Here is a 24,856-nt window from a genome sequence, read left to right as displayed (position 1 = left end):
ACAACTGGGAGTGGAGGTAAGGGAGAAAAGAGGGTAAGCGATGGCAGGTATCAGCTTGAAGACAAAGGCTTGAAAGAACTAAAGGATTCTAGGGTTAAACTCAGAATAGATCAAATGAAAGGGGAAAAAACAGATGCATTTTAAACCACATTTACAAAGTATTTAAAAGACACAGTAAAAAAGCCAAGAAGGAAACAAAAAGACATCCTCTCCTGCTGCCAACACCAGAGGTGGGTTGCTACCGGTTCGGGCAAACAGGTAGTAGTATTTTGGCCTTGGTTGCCTAAACTGTCAGCAACCCAGGCTGGCCATGCCCCTGAACTGGTTTCCCGGTCGCCGATGCCATTGCCGGCATCTTTTTTAGTCAACTGCGCACACACATGCAGCAAACCGTCACCAATGCCACCAGCAACCCACCCTGGCCAACACCCAGCTAAGCAGGGATTAACACCAGACAAACAATCAAGCAGAAAACAGTACATTAACCAAGGAGGACAGCACACCCTCAGCAAACTGGCAGGGCAAGCTATTGCACATAAACAGGCAATAAAACCCACCCTCACTTGCACTAGTTGGGTAATGAAACACCTGCAAACAAACAATCAAGGTCAAAAAGCATGAAAGGCTCCCCAGTTCAACCCTGATCTATACATGTTCTCTTCTGTTGGCATCAGTGAAATAAACAGGTGGGAATGTTTCTGAACTAAACTATTTTCCCCACTGGAGCGCTAACCTAGCCAGTTCTCTTTTGCTGGCTGCCTCGTTTTCCCACTGGAGTCCTAAACTAGGCAGTTCTCTGTTGCTGGCTGTAAGACAGTATCTTTAATTAGTCTGACAGTATCAGTTGCTAGCATTTCTTTAGGTCATTCCCTTCTACTTAATTAACAGAGAAAGGCACAATCTCTTCCTTACATCAGCTGCAGAGGGACATGTATGATGATCACTGCAATTCTGGCTTCTGGCAGTTCCATTAACCCCCCCCCCCCCCAAAAAAAAATACTGGTACTTTTGAGCCAAAGATATTTGTCAAACTAAAAAGACATAAAGCACAAGAACAACGAAGTTACCAGCATTTCAGGAATTGGATGATAGTGTAAATTGGATAACGGTACCTGAATTGCAATTCCACTTTTGCATTAGGGCAAAGCAAGCCGAGAAGTGCAACTAACTGGTTTATTCTGAACCAGAAATAGACTCAGCTGGAAGAACAAAGAGAAGGGAGGAACTGCAGCTACATGGGTATACTTCTTCCTGGCTTGATAAAGGAGCAGCTTGGGAAGCAGTCAGAGAGAACCATCCAAAAAGGAATAGAAACACACACACACACAGGCCTAGCCTAGAGCTGAATGCAACCAGAAGCTGCAGAAACGAGCTTATTTATTAGAAGCAACTAAGCCACTCCCACATGCCCAGAGGCCTGGGCGACCAATCACTCCCTTGAATTAAGGACTCCCAAATCCAGCCCTGAACGCTTTGGATCTTCCCCACTACACCTGATCACCAAGGACAGAAGTTCGATCTGTGGATTTGATAGCACAAAAGAGCTAGCAAAGATGCTGAAATGGTTTCAGTTCAATGTAGGCAGGGAGAGAATGATCAGAAGCTGGTTCGGAGGTGCATCCTTTGTTGTTGACCTGCATTGTGATGCTACTCAGCCTAGTTCTTTATTTACACAATCTCTCTCCCTCTCCCTCCGGCAGGGCCCTTTTGTGCACATTGCAAGCATCTGTGCTGCTGTCCTCAGCAAGTTCTTGTCTATCTTTTGTGGAGTTTATGAGGTAAGTGTTGTGCATGCTTCATCTAGTTTGAGAGTGAGATTGCTGGGGGAGAGAACATTATATAGACTATTGATGATGAAAGCAGAACTGAGAGCATTAAAATGAAACAGTTCGTTGAAAAACAAGAACCTGCACACCACAGGAAATGACAGTGGGAGGAGTATTAAGTATCTTGACTGCAATTATGTCCAGTGAAACATGGAAGAATTGCTCAAGAATAATGTAGTGCAATTGTAATTGTACTGGAAAAAAAATATCAGGAGCAATGTTTGGCTTTTCCAAAATATCAATTTCTATGTAAATAAAAGTTTGGAATTACTTATGAGGGAACAATTTGAACAGGTAATCTGGCAATATGGAATGGGTTTTTAATATCAGTTTCCTATCCTCACGTTAAGCCTGAACTTTACTTATCCTGTGGAATATCAACTCATTCTGATTTGCGCCTTTTCTCCTGATAAAACATAATTCCAAACTTTTGCAAACACAAATATGCAGAAGAGCCAAAGATAAACAAGATTGGCCATATCTCTGTCATATATGCTGGTTGCAAAAAGACCAGCATAATTTAGGACTGAGAGTCTTTACTTCAGTTGTTACTCTTATGAAACAGAAGTGGTTGAATAAATGTAAATAAGGACGATTCCCCCCCCCACCCACTCTTGTATTTAAGAGCAGATTCATTGAGAACAATTAACATGCAAACTGTGCTTATAGCTATGGCTGTTGTAAGCAGCTACGTCTTGAGGCTGGCTGTGACTCCAGAAGCTTTTTGCTTCTAATCCTAGCTGCAGAAATAAAATAAAGCAGCAGCTTTATGACTTGGCCAGCCTGTATTCTTCCAATGGCTGATAACAGATGCTTAGATGATTTATTTTAGAATAAATCTAATCCAGGGGTCTCCAACCTTGGCAACTTTAAGACTTGTGGACTTCAACTCCCAGAATTCCTCAGCCAGCTTAAAGTTGCCAAGGTTGGAGACCCCTGATCTAATCAACCTGAACATTAAGAAATAAAATGAATGTGAGGAGAATACGGGAAGAGAGTCTGAGTTCTCGTAGATCCTGGCTGACCCTTGCTACTAAAGCCAACTCACAAGGCTCTAAAAGAAGGCTGGCTTTGCTGCTGGCAGATGCTTAGCATTTGAGCAGCAGGAGAAGAAAGGACTAACTCTTGCCTGTGCTCCCTCTAACCCTGGCATGCCTCTTTCTGGCTGGGCTCTTTGTTCCAGAACATACATAGGCAACTGGACCTCCTGGTGGCCGCTTGCGCAGTTGGTGTTGGATGTTGCTTCGGAGCTCCTCTTGGAGGCAAGTGCATTCCTGTGTTAATACAACATGCTGATGCTCCAGGCTGAGGACATTTCTGGAATGAAAGATGTGTTTTCTTTGTAACAGATACAAGAACTCTTAAGGCACAATGGTGCAGCTATTTTATCTCATGTAACCTTGCAGGGAAATGGAAAAAAGCTGAATGAGCATCCTGTGGAAATCCACAGGAGGTAGCGGTGGTGCAAGGAGATGACATGGGATGGACAACCAAGAAACTAATTCCATGGAATGCAATTACATGTACTTCTGGTTTCCAGGTCACGTTCTTCAAAGTTTTAGGCAGTGCCTAGGGAAAATGACTATCCCCATTATCTCCTCCATTTGCTTTTTTTTCTTTAAGGAAAATAGGAACTTTAATTAAAATGCGTTACTATGTAGATATATATATACTGTAGGCTATTTTTTTTTTCACCATTACCTTAAAACTGCCAAGTCAGGTGCTGAAAATACTTTGCTTTTACAGCTAGTCTATAAATAACAAGTATAGTCATAACAATGATAAAATAATACTTTGGGTTAAAGACCTCAAGAAGAGATTTTGTTGTTCAAGAAAATACTTTTATCCATAGGTGGTAAGGAGACAATGATTCTTGGTATGAGATTAAGGATCTAAGAAATATTCAAGTCATTTTACAAAGATGAAATATTAAATGGGAGATAAATGGACTTCAATTTCAGTTTGGCAGCTTTTTTCCAAGAGCCCAATACATTTAAATATTGCCATATGGAGAAGTGTTTGTTTTGGGGAAATGAAAGTTTTGTTTAATGCTGGTTTTATTTGTTTGTTTGTTTATTTATTTATTTTGCTGTTTCTACCAAAAGTTAGAGCACAAAATATGGGTAGTCCTAGAAGACTTTTAAATAAATAAAACAAACAAATAGCCTATAATTAGTCACTGAAGAAACACAATTGAATCCATAAGCTAATTATAGCAGATTCTTTATCAAGTTGCCAAGAGCAGGAAATCTGATGGCATCTTGATTCACTCTTTTTCCCCCTTTGAATAAAAACAATTTTTCAATATATTCAGTGAGAGCAAGCCTGTCAGTCAATTATCAGCCACCCTGTGGTTATACCTGACATGGATCATTATTTTCTGAAGTGACAAGTAGGAATAATTTGGAAATTTGCTATTTGACTTTTGCAACTTTTCCAAACTTAATTTGGAAATGTATACTTGAATGGATAGCAACAGCAATAGCACTTATACTTATTTACTGCCCCATAGTACTTTACAACATTCTTTAGATGGTTTATAAATGCCAGCGTATTTCCCCCAACAATCTGGGTCCACATTTTACTGACCTCTGAAGGATGGAAGGCTGAGTCAATCTTGAGCCCATCAGGATTGAACTCCAGGCTGTGGACAGAGTTATTTTGCCATACTGCATTCAAACCACTGCCATACTGCATTCAAACCACTGTGCCACCATGGCTCATATATATACATATATATAAATGTTTTCGTAGATTTTCACGGGTGTAGGTATGCTGGTTTTGTTGTATTCGGGTCTTTTCCCGTGTAAGGTTGAGATTGTCTTTGCAACGTTTCGGCAGGATCACACCTGCCATCTTCAAGCTGTGGGCTTAAAATGGGAACGGAGCTGCCGTCTTTCTGTAAGTCTTGGTGGGAGGGGATGGGGTGGTGGCTTTGTTTCAGTAAGTGGAATGATTGGTTGTGTGGTTGTATCATGATTGGTAGATTGGTGCTGATTGGTGCAGGTTGTGTGTGCATTGTTGTTTTGTATTTTAACGGCTTGGGTGGTGGGTGGTGTTCGTTTGTTGGCTAGGGCTGGTTTCCAGATGTTTGGTAGGCGGGAGGTATCATCACGTTTGTTCATGCTGTGGGGGTGTTTCTCTATTTTGATGGCTTCCATGATTATTCTCTTGTGGAGGTGTTCTGTTTTGGAGATTAACCTGGCTCCTTCAAAGTTGATTTCGTGTCCTGTAGCTTTAAGGTGCTGGAAAAGGGAAGAAGACCACCTGAAAACTGAATTACACAAACTCACAAATGTATTAATCTCCAATGGATTCCCAAGAAAAACAATCACCAACCTAATCCAAAAGGAGACTCCCCCAAAAAACCAAGATACAGAACAGGAAAATGGCATCGCCCTCCTCCCTTACATCAAAGGCACCACAGATAAAACCAGCAAAATTCTCCACAAGCACAATATCAGGACAGCCTTCACCACTGACCAAAAAATAGCCAACATCTTAAGAAACCCCAAAGACAAAATCCAGCTAGAAAACCAAGGAGTCTACGAAATACCATGCAAAATCTGCCCAGCAATATACATAGGACAAACAAACAGGAGAACACAAAAATGCAGTAAGAAAAAAAAAAAAAACTTCTTCCCTTTTCCAGCACCTTAAAGCTACAGGACACGAAATCAACTTTGAAGGAGCCAGGTTAATCTCCAAAACAGAACACCTCCACAAGAGAATAATCATGGAAGCCATCGAAATAGAGAAACACCCCCACAGCATGAACAAACGTGATGATACCTCCCGCCTACCAAACATCTGGAAACCAGCCCTAGCCAACAAACGAACACCATCCACCACCCAAGCCGTTAAAATACAAAACAACAATGCACACACAACCTGCACCAATCAGCACCAATCTACCAATCATGATACAACCACACAACCAATCATTCCACTTACTGAAACAAAGCCACCACCCCATCCCCTCCCACCAAGACTTACAGAAAGACGGCAGCTCCGTTCCCATTTTAAGCCCACAGCTTGAAGATGGCAGGTGTGATCCTGCCGAAACGTTGCAAAGACAATCTCAACCTTACATGGGAAAAGACCCGAATACAACAAAACCAGCATATATATATATATGTATATATATATATGTGTTGTATTTGTACTGATAAATAAATAAAGGGAGACTAGTATAGATCTATTTCGAGCTAATTAGCTCTCATCAGCTAGCCATACCCTTACTGGGATTTGAACCTGGGCTGTATTATATCTTAGGCAGGAGTCTTAGCCACTAGGTATGTATTTGTGTTACAACCCCTGGTATGCCTAAATATGGGAGGAAGGTCACTACTCCCTCTTTCTGTCCTTCGGCTCATCACATGCCTGCATGGTCTTCTGTGATGAGCCGAAGGACAGAAAAAGGGAGTAGTGACCTTCCTCCCATATTTAGGCATACCAGGGGTTGTAACACAAATACATACATACATACATACATACATACATACATACATACATACATACATACATCTTTAAAACTTTACATTTTTCCCTATCCTGGTTGATGAATGCTAAGATTTTTTTAAATTTACTGATAAAGTTAATTAATACCCTTCATTGTTTTTTCCTTGCTGAATCCTCTAAACAAGAATCTGTGTTTGGTAATTTTGAAATAAGGCACATACTACAAACATGAATTTGAAGCCTCTGTGTAAATTTGAATGAGAGCTCTTTAGTAGATAGAATTCAATATTGATAATAACCCTACCCATATAAAGATGACCTCTTGGGTTACCAGCTGTATTTTGGTGGCTTCAGTAATTCTCTTCCTGAACTATGTGCTTCTCTGAAGAGAGGCCTTGTTGGTCATTTGTTTCTTCCCTCTTATTTTTTATCATCTACGTATGGCAGTAAATCATATGAATTGGACAACAAATACAGATTGAGTCAAACCATTTGAAGCTCCATCTAAGCAAAGAGTTTCAGCCAGATACATTGCCTGTATGGCACATCCATGAATCTCAAATGAAATAATTCCTACTATTGTAATTATAATCTTTAATGAAATTACTATTTAAAAATAGAATTCCAAATGGATTGGTTCCTAAAGTGGTATTTCACTCATGAGAATATCAACCAGACAAAAAAGCTCTTCTCATGCAAAGCATTCTGTTCATCGTTCACAATTTTTTATAAAGGCTATACTACAATGGAATTCGTTCTAAGGCACTGAAGTTATTCACAAGTACTTAGTACTCCCAAGTACTATCGTAATTGGGAAAATGCAGCAGCTCCATTTTGTAGCACATTCTCCAGGTATGTGTATTCACAGACAAAAGCCTGTACATTTAAAACACATCCAAATTCCTATACCTTCAAACTGGAGTTTTATGATGTGTAAAGGTATTCACAACATATGCTTCTTAACCCTCAACTGTTAATATGCAGCACCTTTTTTGATGTTTTAAAAAATGTTGGATCTGAAAAGCTGAAAGTATGCTGTTTCTATAAGAGTTGTGCATTCAGGTACAATGCCCCAATTTCTTGCACAAACATAATTGGAACTTGTCAGGCCCAGAATGACATAAAACAGAAACATTGACACATACAGAATATATACAGTAAATGGGTCCAAGATGGGCTACAGAACATCAACTGATTGTCTTGCAATATTAGCTTCCAATCCTCTCACTCCTCTTCTTTCCTGTTTTTCTCCCTCTCTCTCTCTGTCTCATCTCTTCCACTAGTAGCAGCCATATTATTATACAGATGTCCTGACTGTGGGATGTGCAGTGGGGGTTGGCTGCTGTTTCGGGACACCACTTGGAGGCAAGTGGCTGCTTGCTTTTGTCTAAATTTTGGAAGACACATCACATCTTTTCTCTTGAATCATGCTTCATTTATAAAACCCTTTATTATTATTAATAATAATATTATTGATTTTATATTGATGGCACTCTTCCTTCCCAGGATCCTATTGGTCATCATTTTCCAACCCGTTAAAAAGCCCTCCATTTATTTTTAGAATCTTAGCAGTATGAAGATTAGTGTTCATTCATGGCATCTTCTCAGGCTTCTCCAATACATACTCAATGGAGAACCCATATGGGTAAAGCCAATGCAATGTTTTGAGAAGCCCCTTGTCACTAGGATAGGAGACAGTGGTGTCACATTGGAAGGGTGGCGGCAGCTTCTATTCCACCAAAACACGGCCTTTCAACATTCGTTCCAGATAACCCTGAAGTTCTTTGGATTTTTTTCAGTAAGAAAACAAATTTTACAATCAAGTTCAATTGATGTTAGACAGAGTTCCCCAAACTTTTCCATCCCTGCGGCCCGGTGGGTGGAAGGGAGATGGTTCCCCACACTCACCCGCCACTTCCACGGTCCAGTTCTGAATGCTCAAAGCCTGGTAGTGGTCTGTGGGTTGGGGACCCCTGAATTAGATTCAGCAGTGCTATCCAGAACTTCATGTGAAGTGAACTTAATATGTAATCCAGCCTCAAAGGGTTCTTCAACAGGAAACATTCTTCTGATGGTAGAAAGTTGGGAAAGCAGTGAGTTAACATAAAGGGTGACTTGGGGAACTTCAGTCTTGCTTACCCTTATTCCTCTGTGGCCTTATGTCAGACCTTATGGAAGCCATCATTTACATTGGGCCTTCAGGGTTGGGGGTGTTACTTGGAACTTTGACACCTTAATTCTAACCCTATAAACAAAACAAAACAAAACTTTTGCAAAATGAAAAGAAATTAAAAGTAAACTTCACTTTCATGCCCATGTATTGTTGTAACTCTTACCCCTTTTGCAAAAGCCTATTTTGGGGAGCGATGGCTGGGAGAAATAGTATTTGCATGCATTTTGTGGGCGTAGACTGTCATGAACTGATGAGAACTTTTTATCTACTCCGTAGGTGTCCTCTTTAGCATTGAAGTCACTTCCACCTATTTTGCAGTTCGTAACTATTGGCGTGGATTCTTTGCAGCTACATTCAGTGCCTTTGTTTTCCGAGTCTTTGCTGTCTGGAACAAGGATGCAAGTAAGATGAGAAGAGGCATCTCCTCCCAGCCTCTCTTGCCATTATTGCTGCCTCCCTCAACTAGCTTTACACACAACTTCTGCAAGATTATGGGGATGGTGGGTAGGGGAGTATCTGTGCAAGGCATAAAGGTTTTTAGTAACAACAGAACCATTTTTTAACAAGGTGGTATTAAGGCTGAATTATTTCACTTACAATTTTTCCCCCCAGTAAAGTTCTTCAACCTGAGATGATGGTAATAAGGAGGGTTCTTAGGCTGTTCTCAGACCCTCTCCTTGTTTGGGTACTGAGGGCCTAACTTCATGTTTTTTTTTCTCACCTGGTCACCCTGGTTGTCTCTTCTCTCCATCCCCTCCTCACAGTCACCATCACAGCCCTCTTCAGAACAAACTTTCGCATGGATTTTCCCTTTGACCTACAGGAGCTGCCGGCGTTTGCTGTAATAGGGTAAGCCCACTGGAGCACACCTAATTGCAGTTGGGGTTGCGGGGTGAAGAAAGGCAAGCCATATTGAAAGTTGTCCGTTTGAAGCAGTTAAATTAGAAAGTTCCATATTAGAAACAGGTAAGGTCTCTTTTGAAGCATACTCAACTCTTAAGGGGATTACAAAGAAATGTTCACGCAGTTTCTTGGGAACAGTATAGAAGTGGTTAGTCATTGCCCTCTTCCCAATACAATTCAAACTCTTTTCACACCTGTATTTCAAGCTGCCTTATATTAGCAACAGTGACGTGCAGTCAGGTGAGGCAAGTGAGGCACAGCCTCACCACTCTCATCATGAAAAGAAAAAAAATGTAAAAGGAAAAAGCTGAGCTAGTTGCTGCCTCACCGTGGATGACTCTGCTTAACTGTTAAAAAAAGCCTCTAAAAAAGCACTCTCTACTATGAGGCAGGAGAACTGCATGCCTCATCTAGTCTGACTTTAGGCATTTAATGATCACTTGAGCAGAGTTAAGCAAGGGTTAAAAGCCTACAAATTCCTGATGTAGTTGAGGCAGCAGTTCTCTTGCCTCATAGTAGAGGGCGGTTTTTTAGAGGCTTTTTTTAACAATTAAGCAGAGTCATCCACAGAAGCCAGGCAAAGAGCCATGCTGTAGCACACATACTTTCCCCCAGCCTGTTTCTTTTGGAAGGCTCGAATCAGCTCCCCTCCGGCTTCTCTGCCTCTCCTCTCACCCCAGCCTGGCAGCAGGAGGTGAGTGGGTGGGCTTTATTGCATTCCAGGCATTTCCCACCCAGACAGCAGGCTGCATTTGCAATGGTGGAGGTGTTTGGGAAAGGCAGCAGGGGAATGGGGGGGGGGATGGCAGGGGAGCTGCTTTCAAGCCACTTGAAAAGATATCCAATGCAACTTTTGTGTGTGTGTGTTTGTTTGAGAGTGAGTGAGAGAGGGAAGGGGGTAGGAGAGATAGTCCAATCCAACTCTTGTGTGTGTGTGTTTGAGAGAGGGGGAGGAAGGGAGAGAGGGAGGAAGGAGGGGAAGGGAGAAAAAAAAAGAAAATGAAAAAAGAAAATTTATTTCGCAAAGGAGAAAAACAAATGCTGTCATTTTAAATCTGAATTGAGCATGCCTGGCTGTGGAATTCTGGGAGTTGAAATCCATAAGTCTAAAAATATTTGAAACCCACCACTGTGTCAGTGCCTCACCAGCCATAAACCTCACTGCACATCACTGATTAGCAAATATACGCACCCCAGCATAATGTTGCAGGATTCAATCTGGGTCAGTAACCAACAAGACCACACTGGGAATACTGCATCCAGTTTTGGTCACCACAATATAAAAAAGATGTTGAGATTCTGGAAATAATGCAAAAAGAGCAATTAAGATGATTAGGGGGTTGGAGGCTAAAACATACGAAGAACGGGTGCAGAAATTGAATATGTCTAGTCTAGAAAAGAAGGACAGGAGTAACATAATAGCAGTGTTCCAATTTTTGGGGGGGCTGCCACAAACAAGAGGGAGTCAACTTATTTTCCAAAGCTCCTGAAAGCAAATCAAGAAACAATGGATAGAAACCAAGGAGAGTAGCAACCTAGAACTAAGGAGAAATTTCCTGATAGTGAGAACAATCAACCAGAGGAACATCTTGCCTTCAGGGGTTGTAGGTGCCCCATCATTGGAGGCTTTTAAGAAGAGACTGGCCACCCATTTGTCTGAAATGGTATGGGGTCTCCTGCATGAGCAAGAGTTTGGACTAAAAGACCTCCAAGGTCCCTTCCAATTCTGATGATGATGGTAATGGTGATGATCTTTTGGACTTATGCTGGATCCATCCTCAGGGATCTTCTCTCTACTGAAATGTGTGCTTTGGGCAGTTCTATGTATTTATGTGGTGCCTGGTTGGGTGGGGTTTTCTGTTGATTGATCGGGATGTTGATGGCCTATTATTGGCTATTGTTTCCTTGTGCTGCCAAGTCCTCGGCTCCTAAGTACCTTATAAACTGGTGGTAAATCAGCACTCCTGTTGACTGACAAGGAAATGTTTTGTTTTTGTTTGGCGAAAGGGAAATTACACTCTGCTTTGGGATGATCAGATGTAAAAGAAAACACTTGATATTGGTGTTAGATTTTTATTCTGCCTTTTCTACAAATTATATAAACAATCCCTTCCTCAGTTTTAGAGACTTATGAACTAGGTTGTACTGAGAGATGGTGACTGTGCCTCAAAGTTATTTGGTGAATTTCTATGACTGAGAGCAGAATTCCAATCATCGTCTTAATATTTTTGGTTGTGCAGTTTATCATTAGGATCGAGAAATATTGTATATGCAGAAAAGCTGTTTTGTTGCATTTCTTTGTATGCAACCTGACCAGAAGCCTTTTTGATCAAAAGCAAGCTTTGAAATTCACTCCTGACAGAATTCATTCAACAATTAGTTTAGTGGCATGTTTACATACATGTAGTTTAAGAACGATCTGTAGCTGATATTCTAATCTTGGCTTAGGAACCCCAAACTCTTTCATGCTTTGCCAAGAGTTTCAGTACTGAGTTGTAGGTGCCGAATCTTTAACCAAATAACTCAAAAAGTAGTAATTCTGCCAATTGTTCTTGGACCTCTTACAGCCCAAGAATGTGTGGTTGTTCAATTTAGCTATATTAGTGACAACAAAAATCAGGATTAGAATATATACCTTGATGGCGAACCTATGGCACGTGTGCCACAGGTGGCATGCAGAGCCCTCTCTGTGGGCACGCTAGCTGTTACCCCAGCTCAGCTCCACCACCCATGTGCGCATGCCTCCATCCGGTCAGCTGATTTGGGGGAATCTGTTGCTCATACACAGGGTGCATGCGGGAGATGCACACACATGCATGGGGGAAGCGCGGGGGTGCGGTGTTCCCCCCTGTGGCTCATTTTTAGTTCCAGGAGGCTGCAGAGGCCTGCTGGGCCCAAAACGGAGCACTGAGGGGTGCAGCCCCCCCCCCATGGGTTGTTTTTGGGCCCAGGAAGCTGCAGGGAGGCCTACTAGGCCTAGAATGGGGTGCGAGGGATTCACACATGTATACGGAGGTGGTGGGGCACATGGGAGGTGTTGCACAGGCATTACATTCTGGGTCTGGGCACACGCTCACACGCTGTTGTGTACGCATGCATGCTTTCGGTACGTGACAACAAAAAGGTTAGCCATCACTGGTATATACAATGCCATGTACATTCTCTGGACCGTATAGTGTTGTAGAATAGTCTTTTCTTAAACTTTTTTCTCTTAAGACTCTTCCAACTTCTAAACATTAGGGAGGATTCCCAAGAGCTTTTCTTTGCATGGGCTATATTTTAGTGATATTTACTATATTGAAAATTAAAATCAATGATTTCACAAAACCGTACTGTACAGTAGAAGATTATCTTGGGAGATATCTTAGTCTTATGGTCCTATGAACATCTAACTACGGTGCTGAGAAGCAAGCTATGGGGATATATAAACAAGGAGGGCCACCTCTGGAACATACAAATCATAACAGATTGGAAAATATTGTTAGAGAGCGAATTCTGAGGTGATAGACTGTGTTTTATCATTTGAAACCGTATTTTAAAATGGATGACAGTTCTGAATGTTCTTGCAGTAAAACAGGATGCAGAAAATGGGTTGAGATCCCTGGTAATGATACTGCCTTTTTTGTTGTTTTATTTGCAGTTTTTAAAAAAAGTCACATAAATTAACCATTCAAATGGATGCCCTGCAGCCAGAAAAGTTGTGTGCCATTTGAAGATTTTAGAATCTTAATCGATAAGGTTTATTTCTCTCTGGTTACTTATGCCTTCTGGATATACTGTTGAACTTAAATATAAGTGAACGTGCAGAATTCAAAATGGAATATATTTTGCTATTTATCCTTGAACTTCTCTGGAAGAATCTGATTGGCTGTTGAAAGATTAGCTATAGATTTTTAAATCTAATTTTAACAGTGCTCTTATGTAAATTCAAAGCCTAGGATTAATTTTATTTTTTCAAATCTTCTGTTATAGGGTCTGTTCTGGGTTCCTTGGAGCATTTTTTGTTTATTTTCATCGACAGGTGGTTTTATTTGTCAGACAACATGCTACTCTAAGTCGATTCCTAACCAAATAGTGAGTATGCTTTGCTAAATTATTATATTCTAAGTTTAATTAAGATTGAAGCCATGATCTGAAAATTTGGAGAAAAAAGTTCAAGGGATAGATAAGTGGTAGAAGCTGCTGAATTATTCTCTAGTTCAGATTAAACAAGCAACACTTCCAATACATTAGTGTTTATTTTACTTCCTGATAAGTGGCTGGATTTTTTGTGTGCGCTTAACTCACACTGTTATCTAGCTAAGAGGAAAAAGTTCCACACATTCTCAGGAATCATTGTTGAAAGCTTTGGCTGAGCCCTTGTCTTCTACATGGCATTTGCAGCATCTTTCAGAGACAGTTGTATGAATTTAAATCCCGTTTCTTTTCTTTTTCAGCCGCCTTGTGTATCCTGGGGTGATAACTTTTGTGATAGCATCTCTGACATTCCCCCCTGGCTTTGGACAGTTTATGGCTGGAGAAGTGAGGATTCCACTTATCTGTCTAGTTATTTATCATTTAACTTTGTGGTGGTGTTCTTCATTGCCTGAGGTTCCAGAGCAATGTACAAATATAAATAATAGAATTTATAAAAGCCCAATAAAACTAACAGTTGTAATAACGCAGTGTATAAAAATACACACCAACTGTCTGTTTCATATAGTGCAGGATACAGCGTTTTCCATTTGCACTTACTTTTCAAATAGCACTAACACTTCTTTGTTTGTGCTAGCACACTGGTGCTGAATAAACTCTTGCTTTTCCTTCTACTTTGCCTGCATGCTGAGAAGAAAAGCAGTGATAAATCCATTCTTTTGTTGTATGGGATAAAGGCAGGCAGGGGATTCTGTCTTTGAAAAAATAAGATCATCCTGCTCATATAACTTATTAAGCAATGGTTTCATGGTTTACTGAGAGAACTGCAAACAGAACAAACTGGGCTCAATAAGGAGCTTTGCTATTAACCATGGTTTACAAATCACAAAATGGCTAAGTTCACACAACATGTGGACCCAACACATTATGGCTTAACATGATGTATGAAAGCTAATCTTTTTTATTCTGTCAGGAAATCCATAATTCTTCCACTAAAGACGAAGGATGAATTCCACAGGAGAAAGTTTTCCCCACCGTAACCTTATGCAATCTTCTTTCTATTAAAACAATTGTTCTCTGCTTGCTGGAAAAAGAGGACATCATCAAAACAATTAAAGAAAATATAAATATTATCCTGGATTCTGAAACAATAGAAATTACATCTGGCCTATGGAAGGATCTGTCAGATGGGTTGCAAATATGATCAGGGATTGAGAAAACCTCCTTTCCAGCCATATAATACTTGGCTGAATTCAAACTGGGAATCATTATTGCAGAAGAAATAGTATTTGGCTTATTTCTTGTGCACTGCTGTTTTAGAGCTTGTTAGAGAAGAAAGCTGCCTCCCAGTTCCCAGTGTTTTGTCTTAAAGCTGGATGTTGGCATCTTGTTAAAATCCCCCAAACCAGATTCAAGATGGGTGGTCCTTTTCAAAATACAATTTACAAAGGGGAAAGAAGTTTACAAGACTAAAAAGATAAGAAAGGGCATCATTGGCTGGCTAGCAGTTGAGCACCAGTTGGTTAAATCCATTCTGTGCTTCTCTGTTGACCCGTATTGTTGGTTCTCTGCAAGGCTAGAGATTCTCAAAGAAGCAGGCATGCCATGGTGGTTGTATCTTGAAGATCAAGACTTATGCAAACAACCCTTTCAAACCTGGTTTTGTTTTGATTGTATGATCTGGAAGGCTGGGTGACAGAAAGACTGTTCAAAAGTGGCCTCCAACAAATATAATTAGTCTTTTTTGTATGAAGAGATCCTGCAGCAGCATCAAAGGGCAACAAAGCATGGTTCTGTCACAGAATATATCTTGCTAAGACTCTTCAGTTTCGTAACAAAAAGCCAAAACAATTATTTGTTCACATCTACAATGAGATGCCATGCTTGAAGTGAAAATATGCAATACAAATTGGCATAATGTATGCATATCAAAATGTCAGTTCTGTTTCTAAATTTGCCTCGCTGAGGTAGGGAAGAATCTTCTCTGAGAGACAAGCATAATTGCCTTTTCTCCTTGTAGCTGATGCCCAGAGAAGCCATCAGCAGCCTCTTTGATAACTTCACTTGGGTAAAGCACACAGAGGACCCACAGCTCCTGGGGAGATCTGCAGTTTGGATCCATCCCAAAGTCAGCGTCTTTGTCATCATCTTGTTGTTTTTCCTCATGAAGGTAGGCAGATAACCTGGCAATGCAAGTTCTATGTTGCTCCCACCATATTATGAGCCATTTCCCATGAGCAGAATCAAAGAACTGTGAAGACTTCAATTCCTGGTTTACTTTTGTAGAGAAACTCAGTTAGGCCGTTGCCCAAACATTGTATCTCAGTGCTATTTGACTTCCCAACTTTTTTCAGTTAAGGTTTGTGCAATCAGTACTGCATAAAATATAGTTTTAATGCCAGATTTCCAATGTGAATGGTCAAAATGATATTGCAACAACCATTCCTTAAAGTAATTGCTTTGTTCCTTGCTCCTTTATTTACAGTGTTGTCCCTTGAATTTATCCTTAAAAGACTATCATTTATTCTTGTTCCATGGGGAGGAGGCTTTTGTTCTTTATTTCTTCCTAATGAATGAATTTGTGAACTTATGCAGTATAAAAAAGTTTATGCAGTAAAAAAAAAAGTTAATTATTTTTTATGTTCATCCATTTAATTTTAAAAAAAGGGATGTAAATGAATTGAATTTACTTTAGTGTAGACCATGGGAATTTGGCCATGTGTGTATGTATTGCTGAACCTTATGGAAAATACAAAGCTATACTAAGTGCTACAGGAACTGACATTTTATTTCTGCACCCAGTGACTATGGAAAAGGAGTACTTTAGAGTCATGACAGGTCATAGTTTAGAAGCCATCTGCATCTGATGCCTTCTTTCCATCCCTTGTGGAACAAATATCTTTTTAGTATGCTATCTAACCTAAGGGGAGTCTCAAAAGAAGTATTTATGCTAGTATTTAAAAAAATGTTGAACTAATTGATGCATAACACACAAACCAAGTGTTGGCCAAATCAACAGAGATGGATTGGTCTGGACAATTGCTCTGTAATTTAACAACTATATGATCTTTCTGCTCTACATCAAAATAGCTGCTCCAATATAGCCTAAGGGGGAGGAGAAATGTTCTTTTTAGAGAAGCCCATTGTGTGGGGGAGAGGACCCGAGAGAATAGATTAGAAAGGTAGCTGTTGAAGAAGATTCCTCCTTTGTATCCTCCTACTTTGTGCCAGTCAGAGTAGAAGGCAGGAGGCTCTGCTAAAATCTTCTGCCAGACTGCCCTGAAGCTATTTCTAGAGGGGGGGAAGGGGGCAGAGGAGAGAGATAGATAGAGGAGAGAGGGAGGGAGAGACGGAGAGGAGGGGAAAGAGGGAGGAAGGGGGAGAGAGAGAGAGACATTGCCCAGTAACCATGGTTGCTTATTACTTCTGTCCTAGTTCTGGATGTCAGTCGTTGCCACAACTATGCCAATACCCTGTGGCGGGTTCATGCCAGTGTTTGTGCTGGGTGAGTTTTAATCTTTTTGTGAAAACTTTCAGGCAGATTGACATGGAAGGAATTGCTGGTAGAGTCATAAACAAAAGGGGAATTGTGTTTCTATGAAATGACTGAATGTCCTGAAGTCATTTCTCCTTCCTTTAATGCATTCCTATTTTACCTACATTCCACTTTCCTATGTCTTCAAGTTCTGTAAATGATTGTGGCAGTCCCAGAAGCTATGATGTATTCATCCTCTGTTCCAAGATGCTTTCTTGGGCAGGTTTATAGAGGACTAGCACTGAAAAGCATGAAAATCTGACTCTCTGGCAAGCTGAAACCTGGGGTACTTGAGTGCTCAGAAATAATTTAATTTAATTTATTAAATTTCTAGACTGCCCCCTCTCCCCGGAGGGACTTGGGGCGGTGTTTGGGGTGGAGCATCAACAAGGACTATAGCAACAATGCCCACTCTTTCTATTCTGGCATTAAAGGAAGCCAGGATGGGTGTTGCTTAAGCTCTGGATGGTGACTCGTTGTCCTCCTTCAAAATATCATTAGAACATGAGTGTGTATTAGTGACCCTGATAATGACAGTTTGGAAACTGCCTTTGTTGGGTTTTAGGGGCTGCTTTCGGACGCTTGATTGGTGAAATCATGGCCTGGCTCTTCCCTGATGGGATTCTCTTTGATGGCTTTGTTTACAAAATCTTACCTGGTGGTTATGCAGTAATTGGTAAGTGTAGGACCCTCTTTCTTTCTCTGGTTCCAGTTGGGATCCAAGTGATGCTAACTTTGCCCCTTTTTCCTTGTCCTGGGAAAGGAGCTGCAGCTCTCACAGGTGCTGTCAGCCACACTATCTCCACAGCAGTGATTTGCTTCGAGCTGACTGGTCAGATTGCCCACATCTTGCCAATGATGGTGGCCGTCATTCTTGCCAACATGGTGGCTCAGAGTTTGCAGCCAAGCCTTTACGACAGCATCATCCAAGTGAAGAAACTCCCCTATTTACCAGACTTGGGCTGGAACCAAATAAGGTACTTAGGGCTGACGAAGAAGGAAGGGGGTAGGCTAAAAGGTGGTGAGATGTTCAGGAGGAGATAGAGAATCAGTTCAATCCCAAGCAACAAAACGGGTGGCCCATAGATTGGAACGTATTTATTTTGAAATCATCTTTAGCCAACGTATCGGTTATGGCAATCCATAGCTCAATAGCTACTGTAAAGACTTTAAGTGAGGATGATTTGATGTTTGACTCTTTACATGATATCCTGAACCACAAAGCAACCAATCCAGTGGTGGGATTCAGCCATTTTGCACCTATTCGGGAGAACCGGTTGTTAACTTTCTAAGCAGTTCGGAGAACCGGTTGTTGTAAGAAATATCATTTTGTTTTTTTTCCACTTTACAGGACTAATTCTGTAATGAAGGCAGGAAGGAAACATTCTGCTGTTGTTTCTAGCCTAATCTTTATTGCCCTGCTTACAGAAACTGCCTCTCTGGTTAACCCTTATTACATTGTAATAACTAAGGCGAAGCGCCCATCGACATGAGTGACGCTGAGTTGGCCATGCCCAACCAGTCACGTGACCACCAAGCCCCGCCTACCCAGCTGGTCATTAGGGCCGAGAACCGGTTGTTAAATTATTTGAATCCCACCACTGAACTAATCACATCTTTGCCTAGCGCCTTGAACAAAAATCGATTAAGTAAAGTACAGTTCAGTTATGTTTGGTAAACAACATGAGCTCACAACTTCCCAAAGCTTCAAGTCATTAAAAATAGGTCAACTTTCTTGTTAGTAGGGTGAACCCCCAGGAAATGTGTTAAGGCTGTCCCTTAAGAACCATTGGTTCTTTTTTTAACTCCTGGAAATAATTTAAACTGAGTGATGGTTCTGAAATTTCAAGCCACCTAATGGCCTGAATTGAAAAGAATTCAGAAAATGATGTCCCTTCTTTCTCTCTGAACCTGAAGAAATAGTGATCTCTGTTTTGCAACATGGCTGCCCTCCAGGCATTTGTAGTTGTTGGGAACAGCACCTATGTTCCTTTGTATGTGTGTTCCTTTATTTCTTGGACTTATATGGTTGCCCAACTCAAACAACCTGACTGGATAGCGTACAAAGACCAGTAAATGAAAATATCAAAGGGGGAGGGAAGCAAACAAGAGCAATTAAAGCAAGTTTTTCCAAAAGCCTGTGGGGTTTTATGTTTTTCTGTTAGATGTTTCAGTATTTTAACAACATCCTGTAGGCGTTAATTAGTAAGATTTTACAGTAACTTTTTGATAGGAAGTAGCTTTCAGCAAGGGCTCAAAGTATAACATGAATAAATAATTCTCTTTCTCCCACTTTACTTATTCTTTCTTAATTTTTAACTTATGGCCACTCAAGCAAATACAATATTTTTGTGGAGGACATTATGGTGTCTGATGTCAAATTCATCTCCTCTAATTGCAAATATCGGGATCTGAAGGACATGCTTCAGAATACCACGGTCAACACGTTTCCTCTGGTGGATTCTCCAGGTGAGTTTTGTAGGGAAACACATCAATCCTGTTTCCAATTAAAGCCGTCTTGCCAACAAAGATTCAGGAAAAGGTTTCTCCAGGATTTACTTTTGTCTCCTCCAAGCATTTCTGATCATTCATTTGATTGGTTTTAATGAGGAATGTAAGGGATGTAATTCTTTCAGGTGTTGATTTTTTTTAAAAAAATAAGAGTTTCTGACTGCATTTATGATGGCTGCTAGCTCTGTGGGGATGTACAAACAAAAGCTTGCTCTTCCATTGGAACAAAAATCCAGCTGGTTAGCAGATTTGTTGAATATTCATGCGTTATTTTGAAAAGTAATTTAGGGTGAAATAAAATTTACTGATTGCCTCTTCCTAATAGAGAGACAGAGCCAAAAAAAAAAGAAAAAAGAGGGGCAGGGCCAAAGAAGAATTAACATGGAATTTTTCCAGAACTTTCTAGAATCTGAGCACTAGAGTTTTGGGAGTGGCATCAATGAGGAGAGATGATAGCATTGGTCACAAATTGGTAAACCTTGTATATTTGATCAAGAATGAACTATCAAGAACTATGAATCCTCTCCATATTAATATTATTGCTTCCCAATTCATAGCTATTGTATAAACTGAACCTATCCTTTCGTTTTATGGGCAAGGAATGCCATCTTACTAGCAAGAATTCACAAATATATTCGTGTAGAATAGTTCTGTAGTATGAAGTAGAAAGGGCAAAGCCAAAACTCTACTTTCAATTTAAAGTTCAGTTTTCTCAAAATGTAATCTAAACACTGTTTTCTTTTTTTTTGTCTGGGGCAGGGAAAACTGTTTTTCTTAGCAAAGTTTACTTATTGGGGAAATCAGTCAATACTGAGAGAGTAGTGCAATTTCCAACTAGCCATAAAAATCTGAGAACTCAGAAGACACTGATTTTGTGAATATGTATCACCTGAATGAAGCAGCTTAGAAAATAATTCAATAATTCACCACAGAGTTGTGGTGGCGCAGTGGTTAGAATGCAGTACTGCAGGCTACTTCTGCTGATTGCTGGCTGCCAGCAGTTTGGCAGTTCGATTCTCACCAGGCTCAAGGTTGGCTCAGCCTTCTATCCTTCCAAGGTCAGGTAAAATGAGGACCCAGATTGTTGGGGCAATATGCTGACTCTGTAAACTGCTTAGAGAGGGCTGTAAAGCACTGTGAAGTGATATATAAGTCTAAGTGCTATTGCTATTGCTATTTTTGCACATTCTTGGTCTTGTTGATAAGACAAATTTAAAGATAATGATGCAGTGTCCTCCCAAACAAGGCTGTCCATGGGAGACACCAATACTTTTGGCACTACTGAGAACAATGCTACCATAATCATCTGTGAGTGAAGATGTGTACTGGAAAAAAAAAACAGGAAAAGTATGGTAGCCCTTTACCAAGTAACAGGTGTTTTTTTTTTTTAATTTAAAGCATAATGCATCTGATGAATTCACTGGATTAAGTGACCTATGGCTCAAGAAAGCTTATGTCCTTTAATAAAATTTGTTAGTTTTAAAAAGGGCTATCAGACACCTTCTGATTTACTGTCACCATAGATAAACCCAACAATCCTCCTATCATGCAGGTTGAAGAAATTGCACTGAGAATTGGCAACAGAGTGAGCCAATTGCCATAGAATGCCCATATAGTAGGTTTTGGTCACCACCCATCTTGCATTAGGATCCAGTACCTTGTGTGGGAGAGAAGGCAGCTACAGGGGATTGATGCCAAATACTGAGTTGAATCAGCAGCAGCTGCAGGCCTGTAAGGAAATCTCACCCTGATGGAAGAGAAGAAGGAGGAGGGGAAGAAGAGGATAGTGTATTTCTGGAAAGGGTACATTAAGGCCGCTTCATGGTCAGAAAGCTTCAATGATAGTTGAGGAGATAACATAACTGGACTGCAAAATATAAATCCCTGGTAGTGCATTGATGAATGTCTTTGGTTGCTATTTTGTTTTGAAAATGCATTGATTTTATTATAGTTTTTCATTTGTATGCTATCCTGAGTCCTTGTGAGTGGGTAGCTGTGCAAGAAAATAATAATATATGTGGCAGCAAAGGGACACAGAGAAATAACAGATTCTCTGTATTTTTGCAGTCCAAAGAACTGCCCTAGCTAAGAAAACCAGAGCATTATTGAGATGGCATTTGTTAGCTCCAGATCAAATGTTTATATAGTCTTCAATTCCACTCATTCTTTTACATCCTAATCATGATTGAAGAAGCACTTTGATTCTAGCAAGACCCTGGAATGGTTTTCCCTTGTCTGTTACTTGCCTACAATGGAAACTCAATAGTTGGTTGAGGATTCAGAGGTATATTCTGAATTTATTGAATATTTCAAGAATGTACATGTGTAGGCAGAGGAGAAGTGGTGTGGACAAAGTAGAAAGTAAATATGCCCAGAGCGTCTTCATTTCCAACTACTTTTTATATAAATAGATTCCTGTCACATTTCCTCTCTTCCATTTTCTCCATTTCTAAAATTAAATTTTATTTAATGCATTTCTCTGAGTCATCTCATATGAAAGGAATGCTGCCTGCTGTTAGATTCTTTCTCATCAGGAAACAGATCAGTTTTCCAGAGTTCTCCAAGCTCTTCCAAACACACTGAAATCTGCTGCTCTATAACATATGATGAAATTCAGCCTTCTGAGGTGTATTCCTTGATATTTTGCTATTTTCTTCTACAGCCCCGACCTGTTACTAGCCATGTTTAAGAGAGTTATGAGGTGATTGTGAGAGGGAAGTTTCCTGGAGTTACCTTCCTACAATATGGCAGGAGCTTGCACTCTAGCTGTGTTCTTAGAAGAAAATATATCTAAAATCATAAGGCAATCTAGAGACATTATTTCCAGGAGTGGGCTGCTAGGTTCGGGAGAACCCATAGCTAACGTTATGGCCTGTTTGGAGAACCTCCAAATCCCTCCCCTGGCTGGCCCCACCCTGCCCCATCCCACCCCTCCCACCCGGCCCATTTTGGATGCGAGGTAAGTTCAGTGCCCATGCGGAGGGAGGGGGGAAAACGGGCGTCCTGGAAGTTCTGGAAGGCTGGAATCGGACCTGTTTCAGGCCTCCGGAGGGCGTCCGGAGCCCAGGGGAGGCTGTTTTCGCCCTCCCAGAGGCTCAAGGAAAGCCTCCAAAGTCTGGGGAAGGTAAAAATACCCCCCAGGGATGCAGGAGGCCTAGGCCATGCCCACCATCACCACACCCACCCAGCAACCGGACAGAGTACCAGTTGATGAAATTTTTGAAACCCACTCCTGATTATTTCCTGTTCATCATAAAGGTATAAGGGTCATCATGTAAAATGGATTCATAAGCTGAAGATCTGTCAAGTGACTCTCTGATTGTTCCTGAATTTTAGACCTTAGATTTTTTTAAATTTGCTTTCCCCTTCTCTAGATTCCATGATTCTCATGGGCTCAGTGGAGCGAACTGAGCTCCAGGCTCTGCTGCTCAGACACCTCAGCCCAGAGCGACGTCTGCATTTTGCCAGGGAAACACAACAGAAACTGATTGAAGCATCTTATGATGGACACCAGTGGAAGCATGAATCGTTCGCTTTTGTGGATGAGGATGTGGATGAGGAAGTAGAGGACAAGGGAAAGACTGAGGTAGTGAACGAGAGATTAATAAAATGAAAAAATAACAATAGTGGAAAGAAGAAAAATAAAGTGTAACCAATGAGACATAGTGACTAGATAGATGAGATGTGAAACAGGAAGTCTTAAGTTAAAATCTCAGAGCAAACTCACTGAGTGCCACTAAGGAAACTGCAATTCACCTTAGAGAAGTGTTGGTGAACCTTTTCGGCACTGACTGCCAAAATGGGAGCGTCCGTGCGCACGTGTGGGAGCACTGGAAACAGGAAGAGCAGCTCCCTGGCACGCATGTGCGTGCTGGGATGCTGAGCTTCCAGTTTCTGGCATGCATGCGTGTGTGAAGACCAGTTCGGCGCTACGCATGTGTGCACTGGAAACTGGCGTTCCGGGGATCTGCTCTTCCAGTTTCCAGCACTCTTGCAAGCATGAAGACCAGCTGGCTGGCACACATGCATGCGCTGGAACCTGGAAGAGCAACGGGTGACAGCTGGCGTGCCTGGAGAGATGGCTCTGCGGCCACTTCCGTGCCACAAACTCTGCCATAGGTTTGCCATCCCCTTTGTAGCATGGGGAAAATAGCTGCTTCTGCTAAAGAGTTCATAAGGATTGCTGAAATAATATTTTTGGGAGAAGCAGCAGATTTTTAAAAAGTAGTTATTAAAGAAAATGCTAATTCTTGCTTTATTTTATCTTCTATAATAGTTTCCACAGCAGCCTGCTTTAACCCCTGATTACCCAGAAGGACCTAATGGGCCAGTGACTCCTCACAAACTAGTGGCAGAGGCACCAACACCTCCACAAACTCCAAGTACTGTGTCTTACTGGTCCTTTGTGGTGGGATCTGATGGCTAATATTTGAAGATTTAAAGGGCCTTTTCTAATTGGGTTATGGGATATAGGAGGGAAGGGGGACGTCATTTGGACTGCTGGAAAGTGGACATATGTCTGACTTATCAACTTGCTAATGCTAATATTTCCTTTGAGGGGAACAGAAAGGTGATCATAAAAGAAAGAGCAGAAAGGTGATTGTAAATTATGCAAGTACAGACAGCATTTGTTTTGGTATTTTTATAAAAAAAATATTTTATTTTATAACATAAAAATTCCATTTTTAGTTAAACAGTGTGTTGTCTGGGTACAAATATTTTAGGAAATAATTCAAAATGTTTACAACAATATTCATTACATTGGTATTAGTTTAATATGGTAATAATAACATCAACTTATTCAATTTAACAAGCATCCCTTGTATCACGAGTCCTTTTCTTTTATCTGCATGTTTCTAACTGTTAGAAACTGCCAGCCATTGATAAAATAACTCCCATGTCAAAAAGTATTCAGTTTCTTCCTTTTCCTTAATTGTAAGTGTAAGTCTGTCCATTTCTGCACATTCTAATATTTTTTAAATCACATTTTCATCTGTAGGGATCTTTTTACTTTTCCATTGTTGTGCAAATTCAATTCTAGCTGCAGTTAATACATGTAAAATCAAATATGTATTCCTCTTGTTGTACCGCATTTGTACTAGAGGTATTTGTTGTAATTAAGAGATGAGAGCCCCTAAATTAGAAGTTATGTCACACAATTATGGTATACACTTTATCCCTCCATACCTTTTTTTCATCCACTTTGCTCATGAATCACTCCACCAGATAAGGCTGTTTAATATTATAGGGATTTTATATTTTCACCCACCGGGTTATATGACAGAACATCCTATTCTTCTAATACATCATTGC

The 24,856-nt window shown here is 40.7% G+C and overlaps 1 protein-coding gene across 4 annotated transcripts in view; it reads left to right on the top strand.

Annotated features, from left to right (window-relative positions):
- The window catches only part of CLCN1 (chloride voltage-gated channel 1), a gene marked incomplete at its 5' end in the record, with an annotated part of 65,843 nt that overhangs the window by 28,637 nt on the left and 12,350 nt on the right, over nt 1–24,856 (top strand). For all 4 annotated transcript variants that reach the window (XR_014174293.1, XR_014174294.1, XM_081940569.1 and 1 more), the window contains 13 exons: nt 1,701–1,778; nt 7,574–7,652; nt 8,737–8,862; nt 9,225–9,309; nt 13,336–13,437; nt 13,800–13,884; nt 15,518–15,667; nt 16,933–17,002; nt 17,598–17,708; nt 17,796–18,009; nt 19,368–19,501; nt 22,918–23,129; nt 23,820–23,925. Coding sequence is in view for 2 of the 4 variants with exons in the window: in XM_081940569.1 (XP_081796695.1) it covers nt 1,701–1,778; nt 7,574–7,652; nt 8,737–8,862; nt 9,225–9,309; nt 13,336–13,437; nt 13,800–13,884; nt 15,518–15,667; nt 16,933–17,002; nt 17,598–17,708; nt 17,796–18,009; nt 19,368–19,501; nt 22,918–23,129; nt 23,820–23,925 (1,552 nt within the window). The remainder of the gene's footprint in view (nt 1–1,700; nt 1,779–7,573; nt 7,653–8,736; nt 8,863–9,224; nt 9,310–13,335; nt 13,438–13,799; nt 13,885–15,517; nt 15,668–16,932; nt 17,003–17,597; nt 17,709–17,795; nt 18,010–19,367; nt 19,502–22,917; nt 23,130–23,819; nt 23,926–24,856) is intronic.

The sequence above is a fragment of the Natrix helvetica genome (assembly GCF_964273705.1).
Source record: "Natrix helvetica genome assembly, chromosome: 2".
Taxonomy (NCBI): Eukaryota; Metazoa; Chordata; class Lepidosauria; order Squamata; family Natricidae; genus Natrix; species Natrix helvetica.
This window is presented reverse-complemented; position numbering and strand designations above follow the sequence as displayed.